Source organism: Montipora foliosa, chromosome 6, assembly GCF_036669935.1.
Source record: "Montipora foliosa isolate CH-2021 chromosome 6, ASM3666993v2, whole genome shotgun sequence".
NCBI classification, from domain to species: Eukaryota; Metazoa; Cnidaria; class Anthozoa; order Scleractinia; family Acroporidae; genus Montipora; species Montipora foliosa.
In genome coordinates, this window is record NC_090874.1 from 18,053,439 (window position 1) to 18,075,238 (window position 21,800).

At 40.7% G+C, this 21,800-nt stretch overlaps 1 protein-coding gene and 1 pseudogene across 1 annotated transcript in view; one reads left to right on the plus strand and one right to left on the minus strand.

The window, feature by feature from the left end:
• The window catches only part of LOC138005121 (PAN2-PAN3 deadenylation complex catalytic subunit PAN2-like), a 58,669-nt gene that overhangs the window by 12,474 nt on the left and 24,395 nt on the right, over nt 1-21,800 (minus strand). The window contains exons 3-8 of the mRNA XM_068851398.1: nt 16,160-16,210; nt 15,235-15,331; nt 14,517-14,598; nt 11,728-11,793; nt 4,090-4,184; nt 2,990-3,173 (exon numbers count right to left, since the gene is read on the minus strand). Of these exons, the coding sequence (XP_068707499.1) occupies nt 2,990-3,173; nt 4,090-4,184; nt 11,728-11,793; nt 14,517-14,598; nt 15,235-15,331; nt 16,160-16,210 (575 nt within the window). The remainder of the gene's footprint in view (nt 1-2,989; nt 3,174-4,089; nt 4,185-11,727; nt 11,794-14,516; nt 14,599-15,234; nt 15,332-16,159; nt 16,211-21,800) is intronic.
• On the plus strand, nt 8,647-10,577 carry LOC138006868 (uncharacterized; annotated as a pseudogene).

Consider the following 21,800-nt stretch of genomic DNA (forward strand, 5'->3'; position numbering starts at 1 on the left):
CAACCACCAACCAAACTGGGAATTTTCCAAAATGGATAAATTTGTGACATAAGACAGCGAAAAAGGAACGCATTAATTTTTTTTCTCGGAAATTGTAATGGTTATGATTAATTGGTAAAAGGACTGAGTGGAGTCCAATTCGGTATGTAATCATACTCTTGATTAAACAAATCGGACTCCCGCTACGCAGTCATCCGATTTTGTTAATCACTCGTATGATTACAGACCAAACTGGACTCCACTCAGTCCTATTACCATTATAAATCACACATTCATTTTCTAAATGAGGACAGATTGGATGTCCTGAGACATACATGGTGAGCCGGAGATATAAAGATAATGGATAACATGAGACAACAACCACAGAAACCTCACGCGACATTTTCTTCCGTTTTACACAACAAATATTCCCAGCCCTCACTGGAGTGAGTAAACAAAAACGATTCCTCGGCATCAGATAGAGACAGCACAACGTGTTGGTATGTTGTCATGATTTGGACTATTCAGGTTTTAGCACCGATTTCAAAATGGTTAGCCTTTCAGTGGTGGTGTAAGTACCACCGCTGCCCGTCGCTGCAGCAGCCTCGTGTCCTTATCCTTGTAATTAGATGTACTTTTCATGACAATAAGAACTGATTTTAATAAGAGTGATACCGGACTTGCACTTGCTTTCATAAAGAGCCAGAGTGAACTTGGAGTGTCCTAATAGATGATATGAAAGAAAGTTTCTAAATTAAACCTCTTTGACGCCAGTAAACTGTCATTCCGTGGCTTTTTACAATTCGTGACTTTTTAACAGCATTGTGTAAACTATGGATCACTGAGTGTTTTTGAAGTGGAAGTAGCCTTACATCATGAAACGTTACGCATCTGGGATCACGCATCTGTACACCAAAAAATACGACGTGAAGTGTTGTCGAGACGGGAAAAAAACGCTAGGAAGAAGTGCTAGTACATGAATTTTCTGAATGGAACGTGAGAATGACAAAAATTGGCTAGATTGTGAAAGATGGTAAAGGTGTATTTAACGAAAAATACATACCCGGTGTGTATTTTTCGTGAAATGCACCCAGCCAAAAAATATCCTTATCTTAAAGGACATTATATTTCCCATGAAGTTTTAAAAAGTTTTTGATTGAATTTCTACGTAAAAGAAAAAATGGCCGAAGTTTATCCGTAGACTTTCCGATTGTGCCGAAGCACATCTGATCAATAAGACTCCTGAAGACCTCAACCGACGATGACACAAAGTCCAACACAACACAATCTAAACTTTACTGTCTCGCAGCACTACAAATTAAAACTGATTCAAATAAAATGCTTACGGGTTTTGCGGGTCAGCAGCTTCTGTGGTTATTGGTGGTTCAAGGGTATCCTATAGAATTAAAAGGAAAAACTGTCAAAAACGCAAACAAGAATTTCGATTTGAAACGTGACCTGCCTTGTCCAAAGAACTTCACTACCGTTGGACTGCTTTTCTACGGCTTAGGTTCAAAATCCCTGTCGGTCATGCGTTCGGGGTCTTTATATAATGGAAAAGAGGGTGCTACACTCACCATTTGTAACAACATGTGCAATTCACAATGGTCATAGCTATTACTCCTCTTGAATCAGGACGTCAAATGGTAGATAGTTGAACGAGAACATGGACGCTAGTCCAAAACGTATTCAAAGAGTAGAGAAAATAGTGCCTTCCCCGAATGCGGAGTTCTAAAGTTTGTGGACGGGAGAGTGGGGAGGGGGTAGGGGTAGGGGCATATCATGAATTGCCTCTATTTCATTTAATTGGAAAAGGTGACCACGGCAATTGGCTTACAAGTTATAAAACAGGGAGACTACCTGATGCATCTGAAACTGATTTTATCAAACGAGTTGATAAAGGTCGAATAACGACCGTGAAAGATTTGAAAAGCTGACGTTTCGAGCGTTAGGACCGTTAGCCCTTCGTCGGAGCGAATGGGCTTACGCTCGAAACGTCAGCTTTCCCGGCAAATCTTTCACGGTGGTTATTCGACCTTTATCAACTCGTTTGATAAAATCAATTTCTGTTTCAATCTCCCACCGACGCAGTACCACAGTTTCTTTAGAAACTAAAATTGACAACGCGCTTTAATAGAAGGGTATTGCTACAATATGTGTGAAGAAAAAGTTGCTCATCTGATGCTTATCATGGACGCGACCAGAGTACAAAACACTGTGTTTCTCCAGACGTCTCTTTTTCTTTAGCGTTCGCTGGGCTAACGAGTACGGGAAAAGAGAGCTCTGACATTGGTCGAAAGTCACTTTGATCCAACCACCGTCCACAATCTTGGACGGCACTCTTCAAATCGCGCATGCCCCAAAATGTTTGCTGACTGTGACTTGAACCCGCTGTCTCCCGCGAATTCCTTTACAGTAATTCTGCTGTTTTTAAGTGAGCCCACACAACATGAAGTATCACGTGAGGATTCGGTCGCTAAGTAACCGACGCGCATGCTCAACACAATGAGTTTCGACCCTTGGCAGAAGTCTCTTTTCCCGTTCTCCTCAGCCATGCGAACGCAAAAGAAAAAAAAAACCTTCGCTAGCAGGGAAAACTTTGATAGCAGTTAAACCATGTTTAACCCCGAAGAGTCCGCCTTCCGAAACAAAAGGCACACAATTTGCTATCCGATTCTTGCAAAATCTCGCTTGTGATAACGAACGTTTTCTTTCGTCGGCCGTGTGATAACTTGCCCATGGCCCTTAAACCTAAACTTGGGGTTCATTGAAAATCTTGAGGTCTGGGGACAACAAAGGCAACGAGCATATTGTATCTCGAATTCCCTTCTTGCCATAATTTGCAGTAGAAATCGGCAAGGCGTTGCTTGTCAGCAATTTTCACTTTATCGCAAAATGCTGATTGCGAGGACACGCAAGAGCCGAAAGGCAAACGTGTTGCACGTATTTCATAAGTTGGTGAGTTGTTTTAACTAGGTAAAACGCAGTTCGTACTTGCTACCAAACCAACAGCAATCGTTCTGTGAGACTTCGGTTCCAGCCATCTCCGTAAGACCTCCGCATACCTGGCAAGTTTGACCAGAGGACAAATCCAGCATATGAAACAGGAAGCCGAGTTCACAGGCCAAGCAAAACTCACGGTGACACAAGTGATTCTGAAAACCCACTCTGACAGGTTCCAAAAAATACAGCAGCTAGAAGGAAGACAAGAAATTCGTTGGAAGACTGTGCTACGAATGAATTCATAAAACGGCCGAAGAAAGATGAAATGACCGTCGTCATCATCACAGTTTTGCTCGCAGCTTTCTTGCTGCTGCAAAACTAGGGATAGACAAAGTATCAGGCTTGTACGTCAATGCGAGCCCGTTGAAATATTCTTCCAACCAACTATGAATCAAATAGTCAATTTCCGAGTTCATGTCTGCCTCCTCTTCGAAGCGAGTCTAAGTGCGAAGTATAGGCCTTTTGCAACTAACGATCACATGGTACAAAATCCGCCATGCTGGAGGGCAAGTTCATTATTATTCCCCCACTGGGACACTAAAACAAAGAGATCTGAACCAGTCAAGCTTGACTTGCCTTTGTTTTAATGTCCCAGTGGGGGAATAATAATGAGCTTGCCCTCCAGCATGGCGGATTTTGTACTATGTGATCGTTAGTTGCAAAAGGCCTATTACTTCTACTTACCACATGAAAGAAAACTACTGATCATAAGAAAAACTTCGCACTTAGACTCGCTTTAAAAAGGAAGAAGAATGGAAATGGCCTGTTGAGGAGTAAGACACAAGGTATCAGTTGTTCCAATTTATGATGAGGAATGAAAATGACAGCGAAATGAGAAATGGGGGATGGCATCAAGGATGAGTGCGTTGGATAAGGAATGAAAGGGTGAAAAGTTAGGGTGAAGACAGGAATGAGAGGGCGAATGGGAACGTAAATATTTTGGGACGCATCCATTATCCTCTGCAGCTTTTTGCCGGACAATGGAAATAGCTGGTATCCAATTGGCTATGGGTTGAAATGTAGTAGAAGCCTGATATATACGTAAATTGGGAAGAACACTTCAATCATTATGGAACAATTTGGTTGATACTTGTTTGTTAAGTATACCTGTAGCATAGCATTGCAGTAAGCATTAGGAATGTGAGTTTCCAAGCCAGCGAATGATGTCCTATTGTAATGCTTGAAATCGAAGTCTTCAACACCTGAATTTACAAAACACAGCACTTTTTAGATAAACATTGGTGAAAACGACATCAAGTCTCCGTGTTGAGAGAAGTAGGTCAGGCAGATGTTGGATGGTGTTGGTAGTGCTGTGCAAGCGGATGTAACAACTCTGAACAATGTAAGGAAGTGCAGTGTATTATGGGAAGGAAACGACCCATAAGACTTTGTAAATTTACAATGTTAGGCTGCCGACATGCTTTTTCAACATATTAATGCGCTACTATCTCCATGGAGATCATATCTACTGTGTGTGCGTGGCCCCAACAATGTTGGAAGAACTGTGCAAACCGAACAACATTGTTGCACTAGGCTTCGGTGATCAAGGAACAAAAGAAACGTCGGTTGTTGTTGGCTCAAACGTTTGACCAGTTTCAAGTTTCGCGCAACAACTCCCACCAACGCAACAGGATGAGCAAAGGGACGCAACATGTAACACCCAACAATGTTGCGTCACTTTGCATGCGAAACCTCAAGTAAAATACTAAATTCGAAGGCCCCTTCTTTTGAGTTGACAACTGTGCAAGTCATGCAACTGTTTGGCCAAGTACGCAGGACTTATTTGTTCAATTGAGAGGGGCTATTAGAGAATGGGTTCAGAATACTGGTTAACTTGCTCGGAACATACCTTCATGTAAGATCAGTTTTAACATTGTTTCCGGGATCGGAAAGCGAGTAAAGCGCGCAAGCGCAAACGCAGAGTTGCTGTCCGGAGGAAGGCTTCGATCCGCGGTTTGCGTCTCAGCTCCACTGCTACACATTGCATGATCTTTACTAAAGCTCGTCACAGTGTTAGCCACTCAAAACTGTCTCTTAGCATTCCATGTTGGATGATATGGAGCAGCATTTTGTTGGGGGCACTTAAATGCGGGATTGTACAGCTGAATCCAGGACGTTTACGGGCACCCTAAGTAACCCAAAAAACCGTACACCAAATTCCTTGGGACAGCTATGCAAAACTTGTGATTACTGATGACTTCAGCATTCCTTTCAAAAGCAGTGCCATAGTTTGGCAGTTCCCACACCCCCTTCCCCCCCCCCCCCCCCCGGCACCCACTACAATGTTGAAAGTCTGAAAAATTTATGGGTGCATTTTTACAGCATTGTGGGTGGGGTGGGCTGCACGAAAGATTGCATAGTTTTACTTGTTAACGTCAGCTTATTAGCAGCAGAGAGGCAATCTGAAGTACGGCCTTGGAAAAGTCTCTTTGTATCGAAAGTTCTTTACCTGTATTGTCACACTTGACCACTCATTTGGACTAAATAGCCAACAATAATGCTTCAAAAATAGGCAATTTTAAATTGAAATCCTCCATCTTTGTTTTTGTGTATGCAAACGAGGCTATGACGTACAACAGTCAAGGATTTCTCCGGTTAGCTAGATGTACTTGATGTAAACAGGCAGGAAGAGTGATACTTTGTAGACTTGAATCTTAATCCAGAGGGTAAATTGTATTGATATTGGCTCCACCATCAGAATAGATTTACCTCGTGGTCGTTAAGCAGGGTTTATATGTAAGTTATATGCACGAGTTTTACAAAGCGAAAGAGAGTTTGCAGTGCTATCCCGCGCTCATTGCTGTGAAATAAACGCCTGGAAATCGAGTTTAATCTGTCTACCGTGGTCTTCTACGAGACGTTGAAGTGGATCTATAAAGCTAATATAATTTAACTACATTTCAAGTCAAGTTTATTTTACTTCCTGGAAAAGCGCAAAACATTGAAAGTCGTCTATATATTGCTTAATTCAGTTTTCTGGCACCAATATAATGATATTTTGGACTGGTTGGCTGTGATTTTAGTATTAAGCGAATGTCATTAAGACCAATATTCATATACCTGAAAATTCCGCTTGAAGTCCTCCTTGGTAAGATGACAGATCCGAACAAACAATATAGCAGTCTGGTTTTCAGGTTTGAGGAGTCCATCCACGTTTTATTTTCGATGGCCAATTTTTCTTTTAATTGTCATTTTCCGGTGGAAGCTTCGGTTTTTTAAAATTTCTTTATGTGTTCTCAAGTCTAGACATGTGTCTAGTTTCATCTCCCTCGAAAGCGTACTTGGGCAGATCAAAACACACCCCAACAGCGGTAATTGTTACTGTGAAAAAGCCTTGCTATATGTCTTGAGCAAAAACTGAAGGTTTCGTCGTCTTATTCCAAATGCTTCCCCGAGTGAAAGCAAACAAATACGTTTGCTGAAGCATCAAAGACGGCTGTCGCAGAAGTAAGAAAGTGAATTAAAAAGAAGGAACGCTAGTGGAATATTTCTGTTTCGATTGTTCAAGATTGTTGTCTTGTTTGCATTTGCTCTGGCTTATTTTTGCCGCCTAGTTTGATTGATCAGAGGATCTACAAGTATTTAGTGACTTAAGTTTCTGTCGCATCTGTGGGCTACTTGGCCTACTACCTATTGAACAACAAAACCGTTTACAGCAGTTCATCCTACATTTGAATTTCTTGGAGCAGAAAGGTCACACAACGTTGAGAAAGAGATCGGGGAACGAAGAACTTGGTAAGGTCCAACACGTTTGTTGACTATTGCTACGTCATAACAAGCCATATCCAAGATAATAATAATAATAATAATAATAATAATAATAATAATAATAATAGTAATAATAATAATAATAGTAATAATAATAATAATAATACTTCATTTCTTTAAAAACGCATGTCACGCAAGTCTCAATGCTTTTTACAATACAGGTTTAAAATAAAAAAAATAATTTTTATTTATAAAATCAAAAAACATAAAAATATAGAAATCAAAAGGGTAATTTAAAATGATGAGTTTTTAAACTTCTTTTGAAGTCATCAAAGGAACTGTTGTTAAGTTTTATATTGTCAGGAAAACTTTTCCATAATTTTGCGGCTGCAACGCTGAACATTCGATCACCAAAACTGGATGTTCTTCATGTTAGGATCTTAAGAAGGCCGCTTTATTGCATAATCTCAGTCTACGTGCAGGAGTATATGGTATATGGTATATGTAGCTGGGAGAGATGCCATTTAGTGCTTTGTAGACAAGAAGAGCGATCTTAAACTTTATTCTTTGGTCAACGGATAACCAGTGGAGATTTCTTAGTATAGGCATCACATGTTCTATTCGCTTTGATCCAGTCAACAGCCTTGCGACCGCATTCTGTACACGTCGTAGATTTGCGATCTCGGTAACAGGCAAGCCGTAAAACATGTGCTCTCCAAGTCACGAAAGAGGCAGCTTCAAAGTGCTCTTGTCACATTTTAACAGGGAACTGGACAAAACCGGGATTATTTTCGAATTCCCGGGGAAAAGTTCTAGTACTTTAGACAAACTGCTTCTGGACCGTACTTTCCCTTTAAGCAGTTCGCTGTTGACCGTTATCTCGCGAGATTTTGGATTTTCATTGGCATATAGCAATTTAATGTCATCAGCAAAGAGAAAGAAGAAAATCTTTAAGAGGATTTGTGGACCGTACTGCGATTTCAATAGGATAAAAAAAGCACACTGGTTCCAAACCGAACGCGGTTCAAACCTTCCTATGATTTTAAGAGGGCTTGTGGACCGTACTGTGATTTCAATAGGATAAAAAAAGCACACTGGTTCCAAACCGAACGCGTTTTAAACCTTCCTATCTATGCTAATTTTTCTTAAAACAACTTTCTAAAAACGAGTCAAAACCAGGCATTGATTCTTAGTTTTGATTTAATCATATCACGAGGTCATGACCATGACGACCTGCTCATAACATTGTTTCAATATGCCCAGCCCGATTCATTCGATGCGTCTCCACTGGGCTGTTACTCTGCGGATTTTAGAAATGTCTTCCTTTCGGGTCGGCCGAGAGTTTAATCAACGCGTCGCCGAAGTTTTGACGAAAATAAGAGTAGCTATTTTAATAGCTACAGTCAACCGGAAATACACTTTAACAGATCTAAGTATGTCGCAACTCGCCCAATTCTTAAACAATACGATAAAACAGTATACCGGGTTTGGCCATTGTAGTAAGGATGTTCTAGTCGTCCAGCGCCATGATATAAGATAAGTTGCGCAGGACGAGAGCTGGATGTAATAAATCAAAAACTCGAGCGTCGTGCATCATCGGGGTATCCAGACGCCGCGAAACAGATGAAAGCACGACGATGCAGGCTGTGTGCGCTTTTATTGTTAATGTTTTGATAGAGTTAACCTTTTTTTTTTTTGTCGTCTTTGTCAGTTATCAATAAGTTTGAGCGTCCCATTTGCAGTGTTTCAGTTTTCTTGAAACAAAAGTAACCTGGAATAACAGAAAAACTCCTGAATATTTCAACATCAGTCTCGAACCTCTACGTTAGCGGAAGAGATGCACGTGGGCGGAAGTAATTCGGATTAATAAATAACGGTCTTGGATAAGAGATAGTTATATTCGAGATAAGATTGTCGAGTAAACAAATTTTACTTGGACAGATGGCAGAGAGGTTTTTTGTAATACTGCACGATTAAACTTTTCTTGAAACAACTACAAAATGGCTGGACGCACATGCATCGAAGTGTTCGGACACATAATCTTTAGTTTTACACGTAGTGTATCCGAACAATACAGCCCAAAGGATTCTGAATATAGTCAAGAAACTCTAGAATACAGCCTTTTGCAGAATACAGGCAGAGAATGGTACGCTCAACCAGTGGACAAGATTATTTATCAGGAATACAGCAACAAAGAAGGGACTGTGGATGATTTTTTACCAGCATCCTGTAGAGTTAAGGCGGTCTTTTTAGACGCTTGTTCCCCCACAAATATCGCAGAACAAAACGAAAACCAGGAAGCGGATCTCCATCGAGCAATGTCCTGGAAGCAGCTTAGACCATCCGCTTTGCGAACAGTCTGTAAGGCAACGGTCATCGGTGCTTCAATTTCGCTTCTCTCAGCCATCGCTATTGGTATGTTGTTCACAATGGTCTCTTATCTTGTCTATAAAACTTACCTCAACTGTTATTTTCAACCAAAGAACTCAATTTCGCTAAAGTTACAGTGGATGCAGGTTGTTTATCATTCCATCTTTTGCATTTTTTGGATATTTGGGTGTTTGTACTTGCTCTGGTTCTGTTCCGTCCATATCAACTGTCAGGAGTCAAGACAAAACTCTTTCTATGTTGCATGTTCCTGTTTTTCTTGGAGTCACTGTATCGAGTAACTTTACAAGCCCTGGGAATCCTATCTTTCCCGCTTTCCGACGAACAAGCCATCCCTAATGACATTCTCTTTATCATGGGTATTTTTGGCCACAACTATTTGTTAACAAATCATCTCTGCCTTCACTCAAGGCGACAAAAACGCACTGTTTTCATGCTTTTTTCCGCCATTTATTGTTTGCCTTTTACAGCGGGTATCATCATTTCTGCATATATTTATCCTGCGTATAAGAAACAAAACGAAAACGGCAAACTGATAATCGCTCTATTTTCTCCGCTCATTGGGGTGGTTTTCAAGACAACATCACGTATTTGTGTTCAGAGACTTTGGAGAATAACACATCCAGCTTATTCTTACGTTATGATGGCGCCCTTGTACGGTGCCTCAGCGGTCACATTCCGGGTTCTGCAGGTGGATCTGGGCAACTTAAAAGACATCGCTTATCTTGGAATAATTCACGGCGCTGCCGAAGTCATAGAACGAAGCACTGTTGTTGTCATCGATCACATATGCCAACGCATCTTGAAACGAGCCTCAGCTCCTTGGGGGCGTTACAGAACTCCGCGTACCGAGAGAATAACAGCGGATATCGCTATTATGAGCATGCTCTATGAGTCCTCCGCAATTGTCTCTATCAATGGATTCTTCCATTTGTATCAATTCATTTATGAGAACACCTCCTTCTGGTTATTGTTGGTATCTTTTGCCAAGTTGACTGCAGTGCCATTAGTGATCGAGTGGCTTTTCACAAGTATATCCTTGGCGATCGAAACGCGATATCAGAATTTGGCCGTCACGGCAGTTTGGAGAAAGGAATGGAGAAGACACATTCTAGTTGCTGTGTTGAACGTTTTACCATTGGCCGCTTGGGCGAGTCCACATTTTCTCACTGTTGTCCAGGCGCGATTTAAGGATTCTTTGCATCAAGGTTCTTGCAAAATGCCATTTTCTTAAGATAATCATGATCGACTTGTATTAGGAACGAGATGGTTAATCTTTAAGTAGCTAAATGAACACAGATGTGTATTTATCGATGATGCCTGGAATATAAAAAAATTCCGAGGGTTACTAACATAAGTTAAACCTAGCGCTGTAACTTTGCGAAATTAGCTCGGATACGGCTGCAGTCCTGTAACCTAGGAGACACGTGGAAGCTGCCATCCCCTCAGTCCGGATTTCAGTCCTAGCATGCAGTGCGTGGGATGAACTATCATCGCCTGACTCGAATCACTCTACTTCAATGGCCTGACTGTCACTAGTCTTCTGTAGCTCTTCGGTGATCCATGACCATTGACACCAACTGTGACAAAAAAAAATCGAGTAGCTCATTGCAGCTAATATCTCTGGACCCTCAATTTCCCAGCGATCTGACCATTATTACACAAACACCTTATAACTAAATGAATCAAGGGCTTAATTGCTCAAGAAAATGTGATGTTGTGTTGACTGAGAGTCGAATTCGATCTCAAGAAGGACCATGTAGGTTTCCTTTATCGCCACCATTTAATTTAAAAATGGAAAGATAAAGTTCGGGCCCAGAGCAATTGGCCAGTGGTCACGTGAGACCACCAGAAAGACATGTCAATGAAGGTCTAACCCATTTGCAATCCTCATTGCAAAGGCAGATTTTTCTCTTGAGTTACTTGAAGATCGCGAGTACTGGTCAGATCACTAATGGGGCTGCAGTCTTGTTAGGAGATTTTGATTGTTTCTTTTCCTCGTTTGGGCGTTTAGCATTGAAAGAATTCGAATATTTATTTTAATTTCTTGGGTTTTGATTTGGGTGCTAAATACATTGTAGAGGACTTTTTGTCTTGTTGTATTCTATTTTTAGACGGACTGGGCACGAGAAGTTAGAATCTTGCGCAATTGTTGATTCGCCTGCTTCGCCCGTGTGTAATAAGTGTCAAGTAGTAGATCAAGGCCAACACTTTTTATTCCAATATTGATTGTCACGGGTCAACAAGAAACAGGTCGCCAACAATGTTGAAATATTTAGCCGAATACGATTAATGAGTATTTATATCGCCTATTCCCGTCTCCTGTCTTTAGAGACAGACGTAGGCGGCAGCTCAGTCGGTCAGTGCGCGGACTTCTGAGATGGACGAGTCGTCAGTTGAATCTCCGTCTCATTCGATCGACGTCACACTCTGTTTCGACTTTGCTTTGATCCATGTATCTCTAGCTTTAAATACCCGTAAAACAGAGCATTGACGGAAGAAGGGGAGTAAAAGGTGCGCATCAAGGGCCACAAGTTTAACAGTAACTCTTGTTCACTGTCACACGTTACCCTCGTGAAATAAGGACCTTTACCTTAGCCTTATCTGTCTCACCGAGATATCTAATTCCAAACGTTATACGTTACTAACCAAGTTTGGAGTACTTGATCTCCACTCGTCTGTAGTGCTTTGGTATAATGCTACCAGGATCCTCGTCTAAAAGCAAGAAAGAGATGAGAAATTCTGTTAGGACCTATATTATTTCAATGTGTCCGGCCACGATATTGAAGTGAGAGGCTACATTTCGGAACAATATGCTGTATAACTTGAAAAAACGGTTCCTAAATATCAAGTTTCTAACGACGGAAAAACAGGAATTGTTACAAAATGTTGTAGAAGTGAAGATTTACGCTATTTTTCACTGGCGACTTATGCATAAGCAAGAGCAATACAGGTAGTTAGCTCAGCAGCTTTTTATCATTAACACAGTAGAATCTCAAGTGAAGCTATGATCCTCGCAGTTATGAACGCAGTTTTAGCAATTGCTTGGAGAAGCCGGAAAAATTCAGGACTTCAACGGGGTTTGAACCCGTGACCTCGCGATGCCGGTGCGACGTTTTAACCAACTGAGCTCCTGAAGCCACTGATGTTGGGAGCTGGTCAACTGACCAGAGTGAGGGAACATTTGAACTCACAAATAACTATCTTCCAACATCAGTGGCTTCATAGCTCAGATGGTTAGGGCGTCGCACCGGCATCGCGAGGTCACAGGTTCAAACTCCGTTAATTGAAGTCCTGAATTTTTCAGGCTTCCCTACGCAATTGCTATAATTGCGTTCATAACTGCTACGATCATAGCTTCACTTGATTTCATATCCGCAGTCCAATATATGATTCCTTTCATATATCATTTCTTTCACAGTACCTTCTGGAGGACACTTCGTCACAATCATTAAATGCGTCTGAATGTGTTTCTTGGGCATGCTTCCTTGTGCTTACGCATGTTGTCGCTCTTGTAAACTTGCAGCTGTTTAAAGGAGCAGTGTCACGCTATTTCAGTCAAACTTCGAAACACTAAAATACGTCTTTGCATCAATCGAGACCAAAAAATAATGGTGGATTTTTGTTGCCAATAAGAGTTAAAGTGCACTGAAGCTATTCTTTGGAAGCTATTCTTTGCATCCATGGATGGAGAGGATGGAAATGGATTGAAACTTGTTTTTCAAGTTTGGAGATGGTGTCCACAGAAAGTCGCCAAAAATTAAAGGAGAACTGAAGATAAAAATGAAATATTTTTTCCTTCGCCAAATTTGTCGTGCCTGACTTAGTTAAAGGAAATATTCGAGTATTTGAGGGGTTCCTTACATTTTGACGTTTTTTATGAGGCCAGAAAGATCCGTATTGGTCACTCGATGGAAGTCCGCCATTTTGGCTGTACTATAGCAGGCTTGGGCGCTATGCGTGACGTCATTGCGCTCACTTGCTTGAACGCGGGAAACTTGAAAAATGGTTCATTGCGCTATTGTGGGCTGTTCTAGTAGAACTCTTATCGTTTCCCTCTTTAAAATGAAGTCCTTCTCGAAGAATGGATCATCCGAATTTAGAAGAAAAAACTAGCCAAATATCCAGCCCTGTCACATCTGTTCGGATCATTTTGAACCCTCCTGTTTTGAAGGTGTCTTGGCCACAGCGGTCGATGCGACAATTGCATGTAATTGATGAAATGATGAATAACTTTGCGACTCCATCGATTCCATTTATGCCCAGTGAGTAAGTTATGTTTTCTTTAGTCGGGAGATTTCAGTGGCAAACCAAGCGCCGGAGAAGTGAACCGAAAGGTTGTTTTTGCAAGCAACTGGGACACGTTTTTTCGTGATTGGCATTCGCACTTCAAGCTGGGTTTTATAAACTCGACAACGATCACAAAGATGTTTAATTGAAGTTTGAAAATTCGCAAAACTACGAACAGAGCTTATGTGTTTACATACATGTTGTTCATTAATCGCAGCACTCAGACACGCGATGGCAGTTTACAGCACTTTTCTTTGTAAACACGGTCGAAAAGCTAGAATGCTGCGTTACACAACGAATAGTTTCTCAAATTGAATCGAAATGACAGACAAAACAAAAGCAGCCAACAGAATCTCTTAGTAATCAAGTTGTTTATATTGCCTTTTGAATACAATCAATTCGCCTGAGATTTGTTCATAGCTCCTCTATCTCGCGGCAGCAGATGCATTCCTTTTCTTGCTGTCCCGGTCTCCCAGTTCAAGCAAAAATCACAGCTGCACCAAGTCGTATTTCCCCATCTTGAGTCTTCCCTTTCGGTTGCTTCCTCTTCCTCCGATCCTGAACTTTCTCGCATTGGATCGAAAGAATATGGTTCAAGTTCTGCCATAAACTTACGTGTATTAACGACGAAGAAAGCGGAGAACTATGTTGAGACTTAACGATAACAGAAGATTTCAGTGAAAACCAGCTGCTTGCTTGTGCGCAATGACGTCACAACATGGCGGCTGACATTCCTTTTTTGGAAGTAACCGGAAGAAAAAGCAAACAAAATGGCGGGCGTTCAAATTGGAAAAACAACCAAAGATATTGGGCAAATTCAAGGCCTTTCAAGATGAAAAAGGATTTTTCCTGTTTGTTTAGGTAAAGGACGTTATATTTCGATAATAATAAGACACAAAAAATTTGATCTTCTAGCCTTCAGTTCTCCTTTAAATACGAATAGCTCTTTGTGTAATAAATATATGTCATTTCTTGTCAGTGGGTTGTCAGGAATGTTGTGCGTGTGAGCTAAAGTACTAATGTAGATTTTTGCCCAGTTTTGACTTAAAAACAGCAAATTTAGCATAACACCGCCCCTTTAAAGGTCGATAATAACGAGTTCAACCATGCTATACTCTAATCAAATACTGAGCACTGTCATGCCATACCTCGGTTCATGGGTGACTCTGGTACAGTATTTTCCTCTTCAGGGGGAATTACTGTGGAATCCTTTACGGAATGGTATGCCACCTACAATTATTTCGCAGGAGGAATCTATCGTTAATAAACCCTTCACCTATGTGTAACAAATAGACAACACGTACAGGACGACGATGCAGAGCTTCAAAATGAATGAACGAAAACATCAATGCTAAGTTATTCTTTGAATACCTTAAATTCTTATGACACTGGATCTCTAATACGTTCCATTCATTACTCTTTACAGCAGAGCGGCGTCAAACTACGTCTGATTACCGATTTTATTTTATCTCTAAGATAGTACGCGCGTTGTGAGTGGATGGTTTAGTGGAGTAAGGCCGGCAGTAGGCATTACTGCCCGCTAAATTTGAATTTTTGATAAAACATTCTCTGGCGAGAGAGAGAAGATTTATTCGTTTTTTTGGATTTTGAAGCGCAATCGTTGTGGCAGTTAAACCTTCCGCTTGACTTAAACTTGTTCCCTTTCTCGCACTTCTGATTACCTCAGAGATATAGCAAATATCTTACTAACCTCGTTTTCTTGGCCCGTACTGTAAGTTAGGGATCCTCGTTTTTTCCCGTTCAAAACTCGGTCCGTAACCTACAGTACGGACTTCAAACTCAGTTAGTAAGAGGCATGTATTCTCGGCATTGCATATCCGTACTGAATTAAAGGCATCAAAATACCTGGTTTCGTTTTCTTTTACCTGGATTCGGTGCATAACCAATAAAATGCCTTACAATCATGGTACGGAGAATCTCGGGATCGATCGCGGGAGTTGGTCTGTTAATAGATATGCAGGGACTTGTTTCAATACCTGTGCATGATGTTCTTAATTCAGATAATTGACTTTTTTTCAAGTCTTCATTTGAAACGATAGGCTTTGCGTACTTATGCAAACTTTTGGCAATTTGAGATGTGTTTTAGTTATTTTAAATGCGAAAAGGGAAATGTCCGAAAGTTCAGAATTTATCACAATTTAACAAACATATGTGCTATTCAGATCCAACATACGGTCATTTAACAGATCGAATGTGGTTCTGCGTTGTCTGTACTCTTATCGACAACGATATTCGTCATCACAGTGATCAAATGTTGTGGACTAATTCAGGGCGTGACCCAGATCGTGAAGCAAAGAAAGAGCAAGCGTTGTCTATAACTTTCTCGCAATGTGATTGGTTTATTCCCAAATGAGCTTTTCTGATTGGCTATTAGTTGACACGAGCAACGTTGTCTAGGCTCTTACCGACAATAGCAAATTAGCCAACCAGATTGTGAGACTTCAAGCAATTGTGGTTAAAAAAAGGTAATTGTTTAATTTAAAGTTCTTTTCTGAAATCGTTATGATGCTTTACAACAATTTCTGGGAAAGGGGCATTACCAGATTGCCCCGGAATGGTTGCACGCAGTTCACAAATATTTTTAATGACTAGTGGGCTTCCCATATTGTATATCCCCAGAACGTAATGAATGATACAGCTTTCATTTGTGATCTTTTAAAACAGGCCTGTGCCTTGGTTTTTAAACGTCTCACACAAGTCTTGTAATACTGGACCTAAAGTAGGTCACATTTATTTGAAGTGAAGTGTTATGTCCCATAATTGCCCATACCTGTCTCCAAACACCATATTTTCCTCCGGCCAGTCAGATAAAAGCGGCCCACTACGAAAAGAGAAAAAAGATCGTGAAGTTAAGACAATATTAAGACACCTTCTAACAGCGTTCACCTGGAAAACCGACAGTTTGCTTGTTTGTCGTTAAAGGGGCACTGCCACGCTAAATTTGCTGTCTTTATATCAAAACGGGGTAAAAATCTAAATTAGTACTTTACCTCACAAGTACAACATTCCTGACAACCCACTGAGAAGATATGTAACGTATTTATGGCGCAAAGAGTTATTCGTATTTAATTCTTGGTGACTTTCTGAAGACATCGTCTCCACACTGGCTAGGTTTTTCAAGTTTCAGTCCATTTCCATTCTCTCCATCCTTGGCCGCAAACAATTAACGACTATTCAGGTAAGGTAGATATCCACCACTAGCCACCGACACTGAGGCAAATAGTTTGTTTTTATTATATACTAAATATAAATAGCACAAAAAGATGATTTTAAATCATTTATTCCTGCAAAGATAACAACATTTTCGGGCGCAAATTCCGCGCGAATTGCTCGGAGGTGAATATCAAAGGATAACCGGAGTTTGAGTAGCCAATTAGCGAGCGCGTTCAGCGTTATCCAATGACAAAGAATAGCTTCAGTGCACTTCAATGGTTATTGGTAACAAAACTATAGCATTATTTTTTGGTCTTAATTGATGCACTGATGTCACTGTCCCTTTAAACAAAGGCTATGCCATTGAAATAATAGAAATGAATTGTGTAAACTACTGGGATAAAATCGAAAAAAAAGGCAAAAAAGTAAATAACAGGGTTGTTCTTGTTCATCTCTCCTAATAGTAACCCAGGCCAACAGGGCTCAAATTTTCTCAAAAGAACAAGTGCGTAGGAAATTAATAAATGCGACTACGACTAAACCGAAGCTGTGTTGAAGTTAAAACGTAGTCTTCCTGTGGTATTCCAAGTGACACCGCCAAACTAGGGAGCTTCAAAGCACACGAGGTTTTTGATACGCGGACGGCAACCGGAAGTGAACATTTCGCATGCGAGGAAAGAAGTGTGACGGTGACAGTGTTTCCCAGATCTTTTCACTAATCATCTCTAATAGAGAAATGATACTTTGCAATATATAAGTGGTTGTGTGAAAACAAGTGAGGTGCGGGGTTGCGGAAAATTAATTCAGTTTTTAACGAAACGAGGGGAGATACAACGTGCTCTTCAAAGCAGCCGTTTTTTTTGCTATGAGCATAAACATGACGGATGTAACTTCAAGTTAACTTAAGAATATGCGTCACTTGAACAGCGTAGTCTACATGAATTACTGGCCAAACGAGAGCGAGAGTTTCAGCCCTCGTCAACTTCTCTCTCGTTTGGCCAGGGCTTTAGAAAGCACTGTTTGGGAATTCCAACGCCATTCCCTCCAATATAGGAATCAAAAACGGGAAAATAAATCAAGTATATAAAAAAGGATTTATGTCTTCGTTACTGGGATTTTGCGATCCCAGAGTCTTTTCATCTCTCCTACCTTCTCGGGGAGATGAAAGACTGTAAATTATACGTATAATCGGTTATGTATGTAGATGACAACAACAAATCGTGAAAAAAAACCTGTAAGTGGCAATCAGACCCAGAACGCTCACATGACCCGCTTAGCAACGACACTGCTTGGGGATTCCATCGCCATTCCTCCCAATACAGTATGAGAACATTCTAACACAAAATCTGTAGCATGGATTTCAAAAGAAATTATTTCTCCATAAAATATGACGTCATGCATAAGGCCCTCCTTTGATACACTTGTCAAAATACCTGTTCCCAGAGAAATGGGACTAGTTGCGCATGCGCCTTCGGATTGAAGCGATGTCAGATTTCCATTGAAAAAGTTAGTTCACACAACCATCCATGCAACCCTTTTCAGGGCTCTTGACTAAAAAGCTTCCTTACCAACCATTATCTTTTTCTGTAGTGAAGTGCCACTCCCCTTAAAAAAATTCATCGCGGAACGCGGCTTATTATATATACAAAACACGAGTTTAAAAGTCTGAAAGCTCAAACTTCCTGTGTCACTTATTAATTCAGCCGTTTACGCACGCATTGCATTCTTAAACGATTGAGTCTTGGGCGTCATTTTGTCCTAGACTCCAGCTCTCTGAAGACTTCACATTAGTAATGGCGGACAATCAATTTAAAGTGAGGAACTAATGAAATTCCAGTTAAAATAAACTGGTGTACACGTCTTTTTTAAATCAGGGCTTAAAACGTGCGTCACTTGGTGTTTAGTTTAACACAGTTTTAAAATCAAAAGGAAAAGAAGAATTGATTTTCTGGTCATAGAAGGACTTTAAAGAACTTTCTGTTTGTGGACGGGGAGGGAAATGTGTCTTGGGTTCGAATTCCGGACTCAACCTCGTATGGTGCCGGCGTGCAGACCTTGAGCTTGAACGCTCAAGTTCAAACACACCGTTTGCTCGAAGACTACCTCATATGTGGGTTGAGTTCGTGAATCTTGATTCTGTTCCGAAAGGTTTTTCTCCAGGTAATCCGATTTTCCCCTCTCCTCAAAAACCAACATTTGATTTGATTGAGATAATTTGGTTTTTTTTGTATTCCAGCTTAGTACACCAGTACCAAATGACTTACCTCTTAAATGAAGATTATTATTACGTCCAATGAAAAATGTATCCACGTCTTTCACTAGCTCCGTCTTCGGTCAAACCACTGACACTTTTATTGATGTTCACACCTCGTTATTAAAACCGAAATTTCAAGAAGAGAATGACAAGATGCGTTTTTTATAGGTGGGCTAAAGTCACTGGCGTTCACGTAAGGCTCAGCTTACATTTGATTGAAATGGTTGTATCTAAGCTTTCTCTTTCTTTCATAAAGTACACCGTATAACGCAGCGTCTTATCGGGTTTACGCCTGGTCTTGATGATATATGCATAGACATACCCAAGCGCAGAAAACAATTTGATGATAAAAAACCAGGAAGGCTTGATGCTCATGTTTCTTAACGCTTACGCGAATCGCGAAAACTCAACTAAGGCTAAACGCATAGGACGGAAAAAAAAACGAACGCCTTGCTCGCGCAGCGGACGAGGTCGTTTGCGCGCGTCAAAATATCGGCGGCAAGCCATGATACGAACAGAGAAGCCGCAAAGAAAAGAGGAAGGAAAGGCTTTCAATTTTCTTGGGGCTTCGACGATTTCTACGCGCGACTTTACCACGATAATAGACTCTCCGTTGTTAGAATTTGCTTTGGAGGCAAATCCATTCCTCCAGGCTAATTTATCCTGAGCTCACGCTGGTCTATATTGGGCCTATGAATTGAAGCATTCATGCAGTGTGCGCACTTTCTGCCCATTTCTAAGTACCAGGCTTTCCTTTGTGTCCAGGTGAAACCTTGAAGGTTAGCTGTTCTTTGAAGGGAGCCTCCACTCTTGCAGTGTTTAAAACAGTGTTTATATGAGAAAAGTGAATTTAAATTCGCTTATTTTCACTTTCAAATTTTCGCGGGCGCAGCCATTTTGAATAATTGTGCGTGTTACGGTTGCCCTATTGCTCTTACACAAAGAGCGTTTGTCTAATAACAATAGCGCAACCGTAACGCGTCACACTTATTCAAGATGGCGGCGCCCGCAAAATTTGAAAACAAAAATAGGCAATTATAAACCTTATTTATTTCGGATACACACAATTTCTTTGAAAATACTTTAGACTGACTTGACTGTAACGGTATTTCCTGTGATTTAAAGTTATTTTTTTGTCGAAGTGGAGGTTCCCTTTACAGTCAAACTCAAGATATGATGGAGAGGTTCTCTCCATCATCCAAGTGTTTGCGAATCTTCTTCACTCAGTCTAAAGAGCTGTCTCCTATCTTCCAACCGGATTTTCTACCGTGCTCGTACACTTGTCTTAAAACGTTTTTGAACTCCCCTCTGGCTGATAACTCTTCGTATTTTCTGTAAAGTTGTAAAGCTGTGTTGGCATCTTCAGTGCTGTCATGAGTTTCCGACTGAATTGTCAAACCTGAAACAATTGAATTGTCATTAAAATAACGAAGACAACCTTATTACCGTAGAGTTAACCATTTATGATGATGATTAACAGGCCTTTTTTCTTTTGTTTTGCTCATCCAGTCAGATAAATCCAAGGATTAATTTAGGTCACCCCCTTTTTTTTTTTTTTTGTTTAGCTTCGAATGCGTTTCCTGATACTGGATCGGTCGGTCGGATTGAAAAAAAATTTACCAGCAATCCAAAATCAATATGGCGGAAAAGTTGGTTGATGTTATTGTAAAATTAAGAACAACATGGCAAAAAGGATAACCACTTAAACTCCTATGCGACATGAAAATGGTTTAACTACGTCGTTACTTTTTTTTTTTTTTAATAGCAACAATTTGTCGCTCGGACGACGCTAAACGGAGAAAAAAAGAGGATGGCCTTAAAAGGAAACTGTGGTGCTGGGTCGTTAGGGAGTAAGACAAAAAAAAGGGAAAGATAGAGGTAAATTAATTAAAACCCTCTGAACCCCAGGAGTGATCGGTTTGTAAATTCTTCTCACAAACTCAACGAAATGTCATTCAGACTGGTATTGAGAATGAAGATGATTATCTGCTTAAGAGGTGTGATCTTGATATAGTACAAATGCTCATGACTACCCAACAAAGAACTTTACGGTACTAGTTGGGAGGATCAACGTTTCGATCGTGCGAATGACAGGGTTATTAACCACCGTAACCGCAGCTGACGTTTCCACAGTTAGCCCTTCTTCAGAGGGAATGAACGCTGGAAACTTCAAGTCAAAGATATTCATGCCATGATTAATTTATCTTCATTGACTCATTTGATAAAACCAAGCTTTTGTTAGTCAGTTAGAGGGAAACGACGGCCGAAATACGTCTGCGTTCGCAGGCTAATAATCTGTTGGACGGTCAATAATTCTATAAGTAAGTCAGTCAATCTCACTCAGACAGTGACTCGCTCGGTCAAAGAACGGCACAGAGCGCCCGGTGTTTTGGTGCATTTATCAGGAGATGGTCGGCGTAGGTCGATTAGTTGGAACGGTTTTTGACCAAATAAGACCACCAAAACAAACACAAAAAGAAGTCAGGCTATTTTCCGGGTTCTGAGAAGACTCACAAATAGTCCGTCCGTCAGTCGTTCGATCAGATCCACAGTCGGTTAGTTTAATTTTAGTACAGAGTTAGACGGTCCGGTGGTGGCACGGAATGACGATTCGGCCTACCACTCAATATTCACCTTGGAGACGCACCTCTAAGAACAAACGATGAAGCCATTGGTAACATGCAGACATAAAAGGCAAATAAAAACATTCTAGTCGCTTTACCTAAGAAATACCAAGCAAGAAATCGAAGTGAGATGTAACGCTGTCGGGGAAGATGAAACAGCTCAACGGTATCAAATACTGTTCTTTTGGTACCTGGAAAAACAAAGGTGGATTACAAAATAGAGTCATGGAGGAAAAAAAAGTTTGTTTGAAGCGCGGGCTGTAACGAAAGATTGAACTGATACCCCTACTTATCATCACAATTAAAGCATTTGTCTCTTAAGACACCTGAAAAAGAGCAACTGGTGATACAGCTTTCTCTGTGGCCGCGCCAGCGCTTTG